The sequence below is a fragment of the Salarias fasciatus genome, chromosome 5 (assembly GCF_902148845.1).
Source record: "Salarias fasciatus chromosome 5, fSalaFa1.1, whole genome shotgun sequence".
In the NCBI taxonomy this organism is placed as follows: Eukaryota; Metazoa; Chordata; class Actinopteri; order Blenniiformes; family Blenniidae; genus Salarias; species Salarias fasciatus.
Genome location: NC_043749.1, coordinates 3,923,321 through 3,940,096, shown reverse-complemented (window position 1 = coordinate 3,940,096; position 16,776 = coordinate 3,923,321). Strand labels below are relative to the sequence as shown.

Sequence of the window (16,776 nt, the reverse complement as noted above, 5' to 3'; positions counted from 1 at the left end):
CTTGAGAATAAAGAGGTCTGAATCGATCGACGAAGTCCTCAAAGGTCATGAAGACATGTTCTGTGTCAAACACGGTGATTTCATGCCACCCACATGGAACATGGCTGCAAAAGCTTTCATTTCCTCTCCATTAAGGCTCTTCACACACTGCTGGTTTGCACAGTGAACACATTTCCTGCCGAGATATTTGTGGATCTGCTTTGAAGCGGTTCAATAGGGCTGTCTCGTGTGGACCGAGGGCTATTTTCTTTTCTACCTGCAGTCCGACAGGCTTTTGAGGCTGATGTAGAGGGAGCTGACCATGGTGGCCTCCTCCTGCATGGCCTCCTTGGCGTCGGGCCGGCGGGAGCACATCAGGGTCGCCACTCTCCGAGGCAGCTTCCCGCTGAACAGCAGGTAGATGCAGGGGTTGGCACAGCTGTTCAGGCTGCCCAGCAGCATCAGGATGGTGAAGGTCGCAGCTGGAAACACAGACGCAGGGTTACCAGACACAAACTTAAATCATTATATTTAAAAACAGAAAAACGCCTCTTTGAGTCGCTCATTCTGACATGTGAACAGAAATGTGGTGGACCCCCATTCACACAACACTTCAAGTCAAGATGCATTATTTCCATGTTTTTGTTTCAGAAAAGCTTCATGTTTACAGGGAAACGTTTTGAAAACAACGTACGACTGCAGGAAAGGCTGAAAATGATGTAGTTTTTCATGTTGGGGCCACTAGTGGGGGCTGTTGTCGGTTTTTGTAGTGAAACAACACACATATGAGCAGAGAACATTAAGACTATCACAGACATTCCTGTGGACAGATGACCAGGTTGGACTGATATTACAGGAGACTCTCAAAACTAGTGGAACTTTTCACAAATGCTCCGACTCCCCTAGTGGTCCAACATGGAAACTACATCATGCTCAACGTTTCTGCAGTGTCAATGAGCATAATTTTGAAAACATTGCTGCATTGGAAACTTTTTTGGAACTACAACTCAAAAGCAATACATCTTCACATCTGACACTGTTGAGTAACAGACAAAGTCAGATTTTTAGAAAATGTCCATTTTGCTACAATAAAGCAATATAGGTTTGCCTTTTTCACTTGAAGATGTTGCATAAGGTGACCTAAATGTTCTCCAGTTCAAACAGGCTCAATTGAATTGAATTAGCAGGTCATCGTGTCATCTTAGGGTCGGCCTCTTCACTCACTCTCTGGACAATACTCTTTATTTTTGCTTTTTTGATTTTTTACATATTTGGTTGTTTGTCTCATGTTGCAATTTGCCTTCAGTCAACATGATTTTGGACAATTTGGCAACTTTTCCTTCTTAATCTGGCCATCATTGTGAACATTTTATATTTTCGTTTTGCAGTAAGTCTCTTTCTTCATCATCATTTCCTTTCTGAAACCCTGTGAATTCCTGTACTCTTAAGTAATGGTGGACAAAAATGGCCACATCAGAAAAAGTGATAAAAAGTACATTTTCTATAGTATTTTACTGCTTTTTGGGAGGTTTATTCTGATCGTGAACCTCGGTCCTGATCAAAACATGAACAACAAATTAGGAGGAAATTAACACCTTTATATGTGTCAGTTGTTCAAGAAAGACATGATAATTATGATTTTAGAATGATCAGTTTCCCTCATATTTGCTAACTTGAATAACATCCCACAATGCATGATTACATTTTTGCATATTATGAGTATCAGTGCTAAAGATCGACACTTCTGTAATTATTCTTATAAATATCAACTAAATGAAATCAATAAGACATCTCATACGTTTATTTGCTGGAGAAAGGACAGGATAATGGAAAAAAGCTTATCCAGCCCTGTCAAGCGCACTTGGCCTTTCTCATACGGTTAAATAACAAATTATACATCCATAAAATGTCTAAACACAATAGTTAAACTAAAATGACCACATTTTAAACAAGAAAAATAAAATTAAAAGTGTACGGACGAGAATTGATTTTTTTTTTTTCTCATTTAAATAAACTTTTTTTTTTAATCATGAATACTTGTCCAGAGTGTGGTGTTTTGGGTATAAAGATGTGTTTTTTTCTGTGAACTGGTCTTACAGTGTGTGGGCGCCTCGGAGTCCCACACGGACCACAGCTGCACGGTGAAGAACGGCGTCCAGCACGCGACGTACGCCGCCACGATGACCACGGTCATCTTCACCGTCTTCACGCGCGCCTTGGACACCCCCGCCGCGCTGCTGGCCCGCGAGGACAGCGGCTTGTCCCCCGCCGGGTGCTGCGTCTTCGCGTGGAAGTTGACGCGCACCGCGCGGCAGATGCGCACCTGGCACGCGACCACGGTGAGGATGGGCAGCACGAAGATCACCAGCGTGGTCCAGGTCACGTAGGCTCGCAGCCCCCACGGCTTGACGAACTGCGCCCAGCAGTCGTACACCCCCGGGGCGACCTCCACCCGGGAGAAGATGAAGAGCTGCGGCAGGCCGCCCAGCAGGGACACGCACCAGGCGGCGCACACCGGGCCGTTCCAGCGCGCCCTGCGCCTCTGAACGTCACCATGGGCTTGCACACGGCTTGGTAGCGGTCGACGGTCATCGCCACGATCATGTAGGTGGAGGCGAACATCCCGACCACCTGCAGGTACTTGACCGCGCGGCACAGCGCGTCCGGACCCACGAACCGGTCCGTGATGTCCCACAGCAGCTGCGGGCAAACCTGGAAGAAGGTGACCACCAGGTCCGCGACGCACAGGTGGAAGACGAAGACGCGCATCCTGGAGAGCTGCTTCCTGCGCCTCCACAGCGCCAGCAGCAGCCCGCCGTTCAGCAGCCCGGCGGTGCTGAAGATGACGGACAGGAGCGCGATCTCCACCCGCGCCAGGCGCTCGTCCCGGGGGTCGTCCTCGGCCGGCGGGCTCTCCGCGCTGCCGTTGGTGAGGTTGGTGACGCCGAGCAGAGCCATGCTCACAGCCGGGGCTCCAACAGCTGCATCACAGCTGCTGCGGGGTCTGCAGCCTCAGCAAGTCCAGTTCAGACGGGCGGTAATTCCAAGAGGAGCTGAGGGGACAGGTTTCCACAGAGCAGCAGCATCTCCACACACACTTACTCACACACACTGGTGTTTTCAGAGGGGAGCAGGGGGCTTTATATGTCTTCATGCTCCTCCCTCCTGCACGTTACCCCCCTCTCACTGTCACACAGTCACATACTGTATGTGTGCATATGGAAAAAACTGCAAGACCACAGAATTTCTCTGTATCATCAGTTATTTCTCCACTATGACTGAAGTTTTAATAACAAACTCTCATGAGTTCTGTCATGCAGAGATTCTGGATATCTTGTTTTAATGATGTATAAAACAAAAGGATTTCAGTTTGTGGGATAAAGTTTAAACGTCTCTTCAGTTTTAATCAGATCGAGATGTGGAATCAAACCCGCAACCTTCGAACAGAGACAACCTCTCCCTATGTATTCATGCACAAAGAACAAACACTGAAGGTTTTTCAAATAAAGAATTTATAGATTTATAAATAAAAAGAGAAAAACACAGAACTGCATCTGCATCCTGCAGCTGAAAGTGGAAAGAACTATTTGAGAACAAACGACCGCAGCTGGAATATTTCACTCTGTTCTAACTCTTCTTCAGAGATAACGGTCTAACGAGTGGACGCTCGGTGAGACCAGCAGATGTTGACCTCCTTCACAAACTGCAGCGAACTCAAAGCAAACAAACGGAGGGATCGTTTCAAATGAGATGCATCCATCTCTTCTTTCTCTGAGCAGGAGTGATGCAGCCACAGGATTTCTGCAGGCAGTATTGTCTCTCGAACGATGAATCTAAGGCGTCACGTGACTCAGGAGTTCGTCTTTGTCCATCTGGTAGCGGCTTTTCTTCCAGATTTCGCGCAGCTTCTGCAGATTGGCGCCGATGTCCTTCCCCGAGGTGACGCCGACCCTGCGCAGGTCGTGGCCGCTGACGGGGAAGCGGGGGACGGACCAGCCGCGGAGCTGCGACAGCAGCTCGGCCTCGCCTTGGTACTTCAGCAGCTCGCACACTTTGCTCTGGGTGTCCAGCTCCCGGTTCTGACAGGGGGAGAGAGGAGGAGGGGGGGGGGGGGGGGTTACAGCCGATTCTCAGTGAAGGACCCTGCACGTGACGGCTCCAGCAGGGAGCTGCTCTCAGATCAGCTCATAAGAAGTCTGCAGGACGGTCACTCGTCTTCAGTTAACTCACTCAGCTGAGAGGAGTCTCATCTCACCTTTTATTCCCAAACTATTTTATCTGGAAAAGAGTTTATAATGTCACCAGTTTTCAAATACAAAGACACAGATGATCCCCCTTGTTTCATCCTGATCGTAACAGATTCTCGTATGTTCTCAGGCATGACTCTATAGCTACAGGAGAAGGTTTTTTTTTTTTTTTATTTCATTGTAGTTTTTCATCAGAAAGTCTCATTAAAATCGGCTTTATGCAGAGATGGAGTCATTTTTGGTCCTAATTGTTTGGTTTTGCCTGTTGAAATTGGACTGCATTTCATTCATCTGAAACATGAGAATAAATTGGCTTCTTAAGCAGATATACTGTGGCTGCTTGTATATTAATACCAACAAATCGATAAAAAACTATTCACTTGAAAAAAAAAAAAAGAGAACTCTTGAAACCAAGAACGAGACTCGAAAGATTTGCTGCATCTTGTCATATTAAAGTGAGTGTGCTCTGGGAGAGGAACAGGCAGACTGGGGTTTAACCCTTTAACGACCAGATCGACTGTATTTATCTGGTATTAAGTGATATTTCTCTAGATCTTCTGCTCCTTTTTCCAGAACAGCAATTAATGTATATTTTGAAGGTACTGGGGAGCTGTATTTCTCTACGTTCTGCTAGTTTTTAATTTATAACTCATCTTAAACTCTTCTTCCAGACCTAAACATTTTATTAACCGGGAATAGTGCTGGCGTCTGCTGAGAGGAGTGAAGTACTTTCTCTGGCAGCTCTGCTCTGAAGTTGTAATCACCGAGTTTTTAAATGGGTCCTGACTGACCGATTCTGCCATCAGCATTTCATTTAAAGTGTTAATAATCACCTGTCAGACTTCCCAATGTTAGACTTCAAACGGTGACAGAAAGATCAAGAGGAAACTTTTGGAGGCGTCAAAACGTCTGTTTCAAACAAACCACCACCGATGACTGCACTGAGAGCTCTGAAGCAGAGATAAACACTCCTCTCCCAGCCGTCTGTCAGTCTGTCATGTGTTCAATACCGAGATCAGAGGAGAATCTAACTCACATCCACGATGAAGTCGGTGAAGGGTTTGAGGCCGTCCGAGTCGCCGCCGCTCCTCCTGAGCTGCCGCCGGTGTCGGACCAGGAACTGGGCGCCGCTCTTCTCCTCCCGGGACAGCTTCAGCCGCACGTCCATCTTCTCCACCTGGTCGGGGCGAGCGCAGCAGGGCGGCCAGGACGTCATGGGTTTGGGGGGAGTGGGCTCTGGCGTTCTGCCAGACCCGCTTCAGCTCGTCCACGTCGCCGTCCGGAGGCAGACCTGAGAGGGGCGTCTGGGTCAGATTCTCCTGCTGGGAATGCACCGTGACGCACTGAGGACCCCGCCTCCCCCTCACCGATGTACTGGGCCAGCTCCAGCTCGTAAATCAGCTCCAGCAGATGCGCCGCGTGGTTCCCCACCAAGATCTTCTTCAGCTCCCCCAGATCCGCTCCCCGGAAATCCCTGCCAGCCCGCGGCCGTTCTCCCTGATGGCGGACAGCGTCTCGGGCTCGTGATCGCCGGGCTCCAGCGCCACCTTCCCGTAAAACCTGGGACAGAATACCGGCGGAGTTTAGAATCAGTTTAGAGTTAAAGTAGTGCGACCTGAGGATGAGAAAGATCAGGCTCACCTGAAATATCGCAGTATTCTCAAGTAATCCTCTTGGATTCTCCGGGCAGCGCTGCCGACAAACCGCACTTTGCGGTTCTGCAGGTCTTCGTATCCTTGGAAAAAGTCGTACAGGGTGCCGTCAAGACCTGTGAGGCGAAGCAAAGCTTAATTTAACAATCCTGAACACTTCCAGTGACACGTCAAACACGAGCAGCTGATGAGACGCCACAGCGGTCATCCAGAGAGACGTACCTAGAAACATGGAGTTGATGGTGAGGTCCCGCCGCTCGGCGTCTTTCTGCCAGTCGGTGGTGAACTCCACCTCGGCGTGGCGCCCGTCCGTCTGGACGTCCAGCCGCAGCGTGGTCACCTCGAAGTTCTCGTTATTCAGCTGCAGAGAAAAAAAGTATTCTAACATGATCTGAGCCACTGAACACAGTTCCGGTTCCTGAAGCGACTCCCGTTTCTGCTGCTGCATTTCAACACAGTTATGATATCAGGAAAATTAAAAAAACTACAGAAAGCAGCGAAACGGAGCTCGACGTCCCTGAACTGGTTTATTAAATGAGTCCACAGTTTGACAGTTCAATCACAGAGCGTCACATTCTTTTAATGAGTTTCGGAGAACCGTCAAACACACAGTAATATTTGAAGCGGAGCCAGATAATGAAAATCATTGTGGAAAAAGGGGAAGAACCGCTCACTGTACGTCTGTGCCAATTCTACTGCAATAAAATCTCAATAAATCCAGTTCATCTCTGATTTTTGGTTTTAATTAAAATACTGAGCACCTAATTAAAAAGGCATTCACATAAAACTTCATTTTCTCGTCATTTCAGCACTTTTAAAAGCTGGTGCCAAACTTCAGCTAATGGAAACAAAGAAGTGAAACTTTATTAATGTACTCTGTGAAAAGAACTGCTTGATCACTTCCATCTAAAAAACATCAAAAGAAGCTCCGTAACCACATTTATCTGTTTTCACTTCATTCCGTCTCTTCTAAACTGCTGATGTGAAGCGTTTCCCGCTGAACGCTGAAATATGGACCAGAGAGGTTCGATTCATCTGCTGAATCTAAACACACATTATGTCCCACAATCCTCTGCATCCGCCCGCTTGTCTCCCACAGCAGAGACACGGTTGATGAATGCGTGAGTCTCCTAACAGAAGACCGCTGGCAGGGATGATGAACGGAGCAACATGTTGTAGCATATAAACCACGCTGAGGGGGATGGTCCAGGTTTGGACTGCGATCATTTTTTGTTGTGCATGAGGCTTCGGTCAGAAGATTCTTTAAAGGATTAGGATGATGGTTTAATCCCGCCTGAGTAACAGGATCAACATTTCTCCACAAGTTGAAGGTGAGTACAGGAAAATGTCAAAAGCAAATGTGGATTTTACAATTATGGCTGGTTAAAAAAAAAAAAAAAAAAAAAAAAAAGGATTTTATGAGAGAAACTGAGTTTTGATTTTTAATACTTAAAACTCAGGCTGTGCGATTAATCAGTATTGAATCGTAAATGATGTTTTTACTGAGTGCGATGACAAAAAAGTGAAAATTTCCATCCACTGGGGTAACTGCGGTGTGACTCATGTCGTCACCGAAGATAAACAGAAATGTAACAACATCAGCTGAAAGACTTCTCTGACACAAAGAGCGATCCACTCCCCGCTGTAAAGTTTGTTTAAAGGCCGCGTGCTCAAAGACGGCGGCACGACAAACTTGTTTCGGCTCATGCTCCAGATTGGGAGCAGGCCGGGTCAAAACACCAGCAGATGAGAGGCAGGTCACACCGTCGACACGGAGAAGGATCAGGAATGAGGTGGAGCTCAATGTCTCTCATGGTTCCTTTACACACAGTTTAATAAAACGGTTTCACACACATGCAGAGCCCCGCTACGAGCTACTGAGCTGCAAACATTTAGATTTTAATTATTTATTTATTTATTTTATTAAGTGGTTTGGTGAAAGAAAGGGAAGAATTTATTTTATCTCAAGGGAAATCATTTTGTTTGGTTCTCAAGTTGTCACTGTATTTCCACAAAAAGCAAACTTTATTTAGTGAAATGTGACTAAAGTGACGCGCTCACTTTCTTAATCCAAAGGGATACATCTTTGGTTGGTTGAGCAGGTTATCAGGTTTACGCTTTCTGAGTTTAAGGTTTGTAGTTGCACTTCATTTGCAGTGGGGAAAATTGTTTGCTCTTTTCCAATAAAGAGGAACGCACACGAAATAATTCATTTTAGTGTCTTTGTGCCAACCTGGACGCCACATTCTTGATTATAAGTGAAGTTGTAATATTGTATTAATGCCGACTGTAATTGTTGTTGTTCTTGTTCATATGTTATAAATAATATTAATAAAAATACAGTAAAAAAAAATAGGAATTGAAAATCAAGTTTTCAATGGAAAAAAATCTGAATTTTGTTTTGGAGTCAAAATCGTGCAGCGCTTCCTGACACATTTAGAACATGTATGGCAGTTTCACTGTTTTTCACTGAATAAACTTCATGTTCTTTTGAGATGCCCCGACAGTAGTTCCTGCTTTACAGAGACTAAAAGTTGGTTCCCTGCTGTATGAAGCCTCAGGAGACGCCAGAGGATCCTGCTGATCCGTCCCGTCCGGCAGATCTTACTCTGGCTGTGATGGTCCCGTGTTTCTCTCCCTTGTTGTTGATCATGCGGATGCCGGCGTTCTGGAACATGACCTTCATCTCCTCTGGAGTGGCCGTGGTGGCGAAGTCCACGTCTTCGGGCCTCCTGCCAGAGAGCAGGTCCCGCACGGCGCCGCCGGCGATCCGCAGCTCGTACTGGTTCTTCGCAAACAGCTCTGGAAAAATCGAAAACACATCAGAAAACAGACAGGAGCAAAGAAAAAACCCATTCTTATCAGGTCACATGATTTGAGTGACATTAAAAGGAGGGAGTCCAGTTTGAGAGCACCGATAATCACTCTGCTTTTTCTAAACAATACTGCCTCAATATTATCAAATCATAATGGTAAATGGATTTTAACTGTATTGCAGAATGTCACAACTTCAAAGTACTTTTTACTGTTGAGTCACCAGAGAAAGAAACTCCTGGTTCATTGTTCGTCTGCACTTCATAAGTATGTTTCATTAATAAGAAAATTCGAAATGAAACAACTAAAACACTTTAAGCTGTTTTGGTACCATGTAGCAAGACGATTGTTTCAAGTGACAACTTTTAAAAATACTGTATTGTGTTCTTCCAACTACATTTGTATGAAAGTATGAAAGTTGTGAGAGTGAATGGTTGGTGGTGGTCGGAGGGGCCGATGGCACAGATTGGCAGCCTCGCTTCCGTTAGTCTGCCTCAGGGCAGCTGTGGCTAGGATAGTAGCTTACCACCATCCAGTATGGAGTGAATGAATAATGCAATGTAAAGCGTCTTTGAGTGTCCAGAAAAGCGCTATATAAAACTAATGCATTATTATTATTATTATTATTATTATTATTATTATTATTATTAGGTCCCTTCCCATAAATTCCCACAAATAACATACAAATACAATTTACATGGTATGTTTGGAGAAAATTGAGGCTTTTCATTCACGAATGACAAAAGTGTGTGCAGAATTCTGGAAAGCTGGACAATAGTGCATGTTTGCTGATATTCAACTCAGACTGTATACTACTTTATTCACCACTCAAAGGAATTGAAAATGTTTGTCTAACAGTTGAGTGAATAAACAGTCAATCACATTCAAGTTAGCTTGCGGTATTTGATTCACTCAAGTTTTCTACAACTGACTAAAATCAATGTGTGTTATCAGGTGAACTGATTTAAATACAACAGGGTCACTGTATGCATTTGTGTGAGATATCTGTGTATTATCAGAGGTGAACTGATTAGGGTCTGGCTGCAGACCTGTCTTGGATGAACTGGTTATCTGTCTCTCTGTTTGTCCAGTGATAGCCTGGCTGTCCAGAGTTTATCCTGCTGATCACTTTGACTCAATAGTATTTTAAACTCTAAAATGTTTTTAACTTAAAATACCCCTGTTTTAATTGTCAGAGTTTCAATGTCATCCAGATTTGTCTCACCTGTCAGTCCATTCAAGCCTTCAGTGAACAGAGACTGGAACTCACTGGTCTTCAGCTGCATCGTGAACAAACTCCTCCAACACACACCGGTCCGACCAATCCCACGAGGACCCAGCAGTCTGCTCCACATCTGCTTAAAACAAGAGACAAAAACAAAAACAGTGTCGTTTTTCTGATTTCACCCGGCCAAGACTGTCCGCGCGCATCTGTCACACCGCTTTAACACGATCAGCAAGGAGGGCTACAATAGGCAAAAAGGAGCCCGAACACGTCCATGAGCATAAAAACAACTGACCTGCGCCTGGAAGCGGAGATTTAGTGAGAAACAGAGCTACTATTTCTCCATAATATACAGCGTGTTGAGATACTTCCGGGAACGTGCCTTCTGACCAATAGCGTGAATCTACGTCATGAGGCGGGGTTTACATGTCAGAACTCTCGCGAGATTTTCTATGTTTTGCTCCGAGCTGTCGGCTCAGTGGAACCGGATGAACCGGTGTTTCGGATTAACTGGTGACCAACTTCATTTAGCGTCTGTCGCAACTGCAGAAGTTGAAATCAAAATTACAAAAGGTGCAGCAATTTTAAATGTTATTATAAATTCGCTTTAATGCAGTTTTTCAGAACACAACTCTGTTGGATTTTCAACTTCTACTGTTACAAGCGGCAACAACAACGGAAACTGGAGGAAATTGGTCACCAGTGAACAGGGATGTCAGGTCCTCCGAAACACCGCCCCAAGAGCAGCAGTGGACAGATGGCGAAAGTGGAGCTGACGCCGCTCAGGTCGTGGGATGACTTCTTCCCCGGATCGGAGAGATTCGGCAAACCAGACGTGAAGGACCCGGCCAAGTGGGGAAACCGGGTCGTCAGCAACCTTCTGTACTACCAGACGAACTACCTGGCCCTGGCCGTGGCCGTGTTCCTCATCGTGGGGTGAGTGTAGTTTCACTGAGATAACAACAACAGGTTGTCTCAGTGTGACAGCTGCTGCTGGGAGTCACAAATTAGCCTTTTGAGGCTTGTTAAGGAGCCGTGTGAGTGAGAATGTGTCCTGCTTATTTACTGTTATTAAAGTGTGTACAGGACATGGCAGGATGTGGGGCGAGTTGGACTGTGTCCCGTTAGAATGAATGAAACTAGTACTGACCAGCTCATCACGTGACCAAAGCCCATAAATCAAGAAAACATGGGATTAAGATATAAAGTGATGAAATAGAACATATTTTAAAACGGAGAGAAAGAAAATTAAATGCTACTATAAGCATATGTGACTTCCATGATGACTAAAAGACTCAACCTGGGAATGTAGAGTTCTGTTGACTCTTCTAATGTATATGTCCAACAACATAATGACCTTTCACCCTTTACTGGATAAGTGACTATATTTGACCACTTTAAAAGTTAATTGTGTGCTGGATATTGAGATAATTATAAACCTAAACAGGATTACTCAGATTACTATTCTGCTTAACACTTCTAATATGACCCACAAAGCCAATTTGCTCCATTGAGACATATAAATGCTTACAAGTTGTATAAAGTCAAACAAATGTCTCAAAACTTACAGTTAGACAATTTTTTTCGTCATCGGAGGGATGCATTATATTGTAGGACACCAGCATTCAGTTGAGTGTCAAACATGGAGAAATAAATGGATAGCCTTGTCTAGAGCTTCTTGCATTTCTGCTCTGATTTGTCTTCATTTTGAGACATTTTTGAGAGATAAGACATGAAATGTTTGTAACTTTGATGACCTCTTTTGGAATAACCTCCAAAAACTATTCCGCTATCCTCCAATAGCAAGGTTAAAATCCCCTATAGAATGTCTGTAAAGGGTTAATACGTGCACGGAACCAGAACTGGATTATCTGTCATCTCCATACAAGGTCTATGGTCAGATCTCTGCGGTGTGAGGTATCTTTGCCTGGCTGTTTGCCCAAATTAAAATTAATCTGGCTAAGAATAGTGCTGCCCTGTCAGGGTCAGACTGCTGAGCCATGTGATGATGAGACCATATTGTTGCTATGATTGTGGACTGTTTGTCTTTCCAGCTGTTGCAGTAAGAAAGGCTCCATCAGCTGTTCAAAATCCAGAATTGATTTCCCAAGGAGTCACGCATGACCTTTGACACCTAACTGTGTTAGAAACAGCTAAAAGCGCAGTGTACAAAGTCATATGATAGTAGATCAGATGTGTGGAAGGATTTAAATCAATCATAAACAATTTCCTACTAAACTTAAAAAAAACAAGTCGCTTTAAAGTCATGCGTAAGGAGAATTCCTCTTTTTGAGCAGATCAAGAAACACTGTAAACAAATTAAAGGCATGTGTCCGGAAACTGAGTCTTGCGGTTTTGCTCTCAAAGTTTCAGTTCACTGAGTCGAGGAGAAGCGACGCTGCAGGAAACAAAACCTGCAAGAGGAACGTTTCAGAGTGAGAGGACGACACTCACAAATCAGTTGTTTTGTTGTCTGTGAGACTATAATGATGGCCCAGCATAGGTTTTAAAGAATAACATGACCACCTTATTGATTTCATGTCAATATAATGTTAACAGACAGAATGAATGCCAAATAGTACAGATTTTGTTGGCAGGTAACACAAAATAATCACAGGAAGTATAAAAAAAAGAGGTTTTAAATGAATCTGTCCACTAGAGGGCAGTATTTACTTTATTTCCCACTGTTCCAGCCAGGAGAGGCTTTAACAGTGGGAAATGCAAATTTTCATCCTCGGGTTTAAATAGTGAGCAATCAGCTCTAACAGATGGAATAATGTCTGAAAATTTAAGAAAATTAGTTACTTTTTGCCCGTCTGTTTGAATTCTATGTATTCTTTTTGAAATATATTACACTGTTCTGAGAAAATTCGACTAATACTTTGAAATGTGATTTAAAAAAAAAGTCATCATTATTTTCCAAATACTTGTGAAACTAGTTGTTTCTATTATTGGATCCACATGTGACCTGTGAGTTCTAAATCCCAGCATCCATCAGGCAGCTTTCAAAAGCTTCACATGTGCAGTGGCAGTATTTCAGAAAAGTTGCATTTACAGTGTCACCATTATGCAAGAGGACTCCCAAAAATGCAATGAAAGTTTGATATTCTCACTTGAAAAATTTGAACTTTTAGGTTCTTCAAGAGTTCAGACGCCACACAAAGAAAGTTTTGTCAAGACTCATTAAGTTTTCCTTACAAGCCGCACACAGGGAAACGCATTCCTGATCTCATTGTCTACTAAATATCACCCGACTCCAATCAGTTAATCTTAATGTCTGTCATTTCATGGAGATGAACATATGATCACATTTCACAGGATGTCAAAGAATAAATCTTCCTGCTCATGTTGTTGTACTGAGAGCTCATGGCCTCTAGGTGGAGCCACTGACTCCCTGTATCTGCCCCCCCTCACAGGTTCCTGAACCCCCTGGGGATGTTCACGGCCATAGCCGTGGTGTCGGCGGTCTTCCTGGGCTCGGTGTGGGCCGGGGACAACCGGGCCGCCATCAGCAACTTCAAGAGGCAGAACCCCACGGCGTTCGTGGGCGTCGTCATGGTTTCCAGCTGCCTCCTGATCTCCATGCTGGGCAGCGTCATGGTGTTCATGTGGGCCGTCACCCTGCCTCTGGCCCGTGAGTCCGGCACCCATCCCTCAGATGCACGCTCCCCTCACACACACGCATTTCATTCAAACTCCTTCTCCTCCGTGTTCCAGTGATTTTCGCTCACGCCTCTTTTCGACTCCGCAACATGAAGAACAAGCTGGAGAACAAGATCGAATGCGCCGGGCTGAAGCGGTCCCCCATGGGCATCCTGCTGGAGGCCCTGGACCAGCAGGAGGACAACTTCCAGAAGATCCAGAGCTTCGTGGAGGGAAAGCTGAAGGAGTGACCGGACGTGTGTGTGTGTGTGTGTGTTCCCTTCAGTTCATTCACTCCTTCAGTGTGTGTGATTCTGTCCAAAGAGCAAAAGTTGGCTCCTCCTCACATAAGAAATCTGTCTTCAATCGGCCGTTTACCCTCAAAACTGTGAAAAGCGCTCCCTCCCTCCCTCCACCCCTCCACGAGAGACTCCAAAGAGCTGAATTGTTTCAAGATTTTTGATTTTTTTTCTCTGTAAATAATGTTTTTTTTTCCAGTAATCTCTTGACCTGTGTACAGGGAAGCCAACAGAACTTTTTTTCTGGTGCAAATAAAAAAAAGAGATGCTGCTGCTGCTGCTGCTGCATTGTCTCCACTCCGATCGCTTTGTCGATATTTAAGACACAGACTTTAAAGGTGGACGTCAGTATTCCCCCTGAATCACTCCTCCACCCCCCCCCCCCCCCCCCCCCAGGCTGATGGATGGACTAACTCCTCTCCACTCAGCCCAGACGCTCATCAATAGGTGAGCAGTAGATTACAGCGGTGACGGGGTGAATTCATTCACTCCTAAAGTCCGAGTTCGCCACTCTGTCAGCTGTCTGGGCCTTTTTTTTTCCCCCAACTTGTTGTGTGGAGTTTATTTAGTATGAAAAACTGAGTGACTGGACGAGTTTGACAAATATGATGAATTTTCAGAATATGAGGGCTGCAGAATATCAGGTGAACTTATAATAACAGTATAATTTGTGATAAATAAAAATTAAAAAAAATCCTTTTTAAATGATGTCACTTTGTTTTTTGTGCTTGCAGATTTGACACTCAGCTGTTTTTTTCCTTTCATATATTCATATAACTTCTGTCATCTGTAAACCAGGTATGCAATAAGCATGATCCGCCAATCCATTTGCAGTTTTTTTTGTATAATTTCTCTTCATAATTAAAAAAAAATTCCTGAATGAAAATGGTTTCTTATGAACTCCACATGAAAGTGACTGAAGGCAAGAATCTGACACAAACTCTTCATTGTGACGTATATGAACAGGAAGGTGAGAAAGTGTCCTTGTCAACCTTTACTGAAAGGAATCCAGCGTGGCCTCATTCCTGTAGCCCCCCCCCCCGCATTGCTCTGCCCCCCCCACGATGCTGATCTGCGCCCCCTCCCCATCCTGAGACGTGGCGGTAAACACATGTGGGGTCTTGTCTTGGAGGGCACACTGGAGGCCATTGTTCCTCCTGCAGCTGTTTGGAGGATCCTGTCAACACGTGCACGCTGCCGCGCGCCCGACAGGTGTGTGCCTGCGCGGCTGTGTGCTTCAGCAGAGGAAGTGACTCCTGCAGCGGCCCGAGACGATCACTTATTGATCATTTAAAGGAGCGTGGTGCAGACTGAGCCGTGCGTTGCGGTGTCTGCCTCCCGTCCCTCCACGCCGCGGTGCCTTGCTCTGTTCTGTTCTCGGGGGTTTTTTTCCGGGGTGTGCAGACTTTCCCAGCGCGGCGCCTGGGGATTGACCCCCGGCATCCCCGCCCTCCTGAGAGGCTTCTGGTGTCTCGGCTCTGCTAAGCCGGTTATCTGGCCGCTCAGACCTCCACCACAGGCACAGCCGATCATGTGACCCATTAATGATGACCCCCCGTGACCCCCGCGGTCCGCCTCGCGTGAGCCGTTCCCAGGCCGCCTCCTTGACGGAAGGTCATCCGTACGAACCAGGCGTGAGCGCATGTGACCGACGGGCTAATCCGGCGGCGCGGCCTTCGGCGCCTGTCAGCCGTTATTACCGCGGATCGAGGTGAAACTGATTTACTCCCACTTTAATCAGAATTTGGCTGAGTGCTGCCGGGTCTGCAGCCTGTGGCTCTCCCAGCATGCATCCCGGGACCGGTTTCCATAGAAGACACCGCTGAAGGAGGACGTAAAGCCAGATTTCACACACACCCATCAGACACAAAGCAGCACTAATGATCATGTAGACCAATCATCCCTTGAAATCAGAAAGAAGTATAGTGATCATTTTTAAAAGCTGCTTACAAACTCTCATTTGATATCTTATTTCCTTATTTTTCTTTTAAGTAGGTGTAACATGCAATTTGTACAAAGAAGATCACTTCATTTTGATTTTTAACTTCGTTTTAGGTTCTAACCACCAACTCTTTCTTCGCCGTTGAACCAGCACATTTGTAATTTAACACCAGCCTCACTGTCTTTAGTCTCTGTTGTGCCTGTAGATGAATATATAGAGGAATGAGTGTCAGCTGACTTCAATACTGAAGTTATTTGAAATATTTCTGCTTATGCACATAAAACTGTGTTTTCAGTGCGACATATACCGTACAGTAATCTAATCTGAAGATCTATAACACAACGCGGACGTTCTCAATGCCATGAAAGCCCATCGGCCTCTCTGTAATGTTTATGTGCTAAAAAACGTAGAAATGTAATGTAATAGGTTTCCTTCAGGCTTGAAGAACATAATAGCAGAAGAAGAGGAATAAGGCGCCGAGGAAAGCTGCTCATTCTGGTAGTTTTCTGATTGCCTCACGTCCATTTACACATCTAATGCTCTGCTAATGTCATTTAGTCAAACCATTAATCTGAGAGCCGGTGTTGCCAAACTCTCCTCGCAGCTCTGCTCTGCAGCGTGAGGCGTCAGCTGGAGCAGCTTCTGCAGCCGGCGTGAGACAGAGGGAGACAGCTGGATCCCCCGACTCGACCGAGCCCATGAGCAAGGGAGGCCGCTCACCGTGGTCGTCCTGAAGGGGCCGGAGCAGGCTCAGGGTGCATGGTGGGAAACGTGTGGACTGGGGGGGGGGAGGTAAAGACGGAGGGAAAGGAGGTGAAGGGTTACTGCAGAGTGTGTGTGTGTGTGTGTGGATTGCTGCTTCTCCAGCTGAAGCGCCTGCAGGGAGGGTTTGGTGCTCGTCACTGGCAGGGAGAGGCTGCAGCCCGGCGAGGGCGTGACGGCTTCTAAAGACCGGTTCGGTCACTTTACAGCCTGA

General features: G+C 45.6%; 3 protein-coding genes across 3 annotated transcripts; 1 reads left to right on the top strand and 2 right to left on the bottom strand.

The window, feature by feature from the left end:
- Positions 1-252: 252 nt before the first annotated feature.
- On the bottom strand, positions 253-2,937 carry avpr2b.1 (arginine vasopressin receptor 2b, tandem duplicate, 1). The gene is given in 3 exon segments (XM_030090873.1): positions 253-461; positions 2,077-2,523; positions 2,526-2,937. Coding segments are annotated over 3 exon segments (1,068 nt in total).
- Positions 2,938-3,800: 863 nt separating this feature from the next.
- Positions 3,801-10,299, bottom strand: trnt1 (tRNA nucleotidyl transferase, CCA-adding, 1). The gene is given in 10 exon segments (XM_030092630.1): positions 3,801-4,058; positions 5,263-5,412; positions 5,414-5,517; positions 5,594-5,677; positions 5,680-5,786; positions 5,868-5,994; positions 6,101-6,239; positions 8,487-8,680; positions 9,918-10,047; positions 10,213-10,299. Coding segments are annotated over 9 exon segments (1,281 nt in total). The 5' UTR covers positions 10,213-10,299; the 3' UTR covers positions 3,801-3,812.
- Positions 10,300-10,395: 96 nt separating this feature from the next.
- Positions 10,396-14,136, top strand: arl6ip5a (ADP-ribosylation factor-like 6 interacting protein 5a). The gene is made up of 3 exons (XM_030091855.1): positions 10,396-10,853; positions 13,334-13,551; positions 13,635-14,136. Exons 1-3 carry the CDS (start codon positions 10,630-10,632, stop codon positions 13,808-13,810), a joined length of 618 nt encoding a protein of 205 aa, XP_029947715.1. The 5' UTR covers positions 10,396-10,629; the 3' UTR covers positions 13,811-14,136.
- The last annotated feature ends 2,640 nt before the right edge of the window (positions 14,137-16,776 follow it).

Excerpts from the sequence above, each read along its gene's own strand:
- arl6ip5a (XM_030091855.1), top strand. The coding sequence starts at position 10,630 with ATGTCAGGTCCTCCGAAACACCGCCCCAAGAGCAGCAGTGGACAGATG. Across the intron at positions 10,854-13,333 it reads GCCGTGTTCCTCATCGTGGG|GTTCCTGAACCCCCTGGGGA; the intron begins GTGAGTGTAGTT and ends CCCCCCTCACAG. Across the intron at positions 13,552-13,634 it reads CGTCACCCTGCCTCTGGCCC|TGATTTTCGCTCACGCCTCT; the intron begins GTGAGTCCGGCA and ends TCCGTGTTCCAG.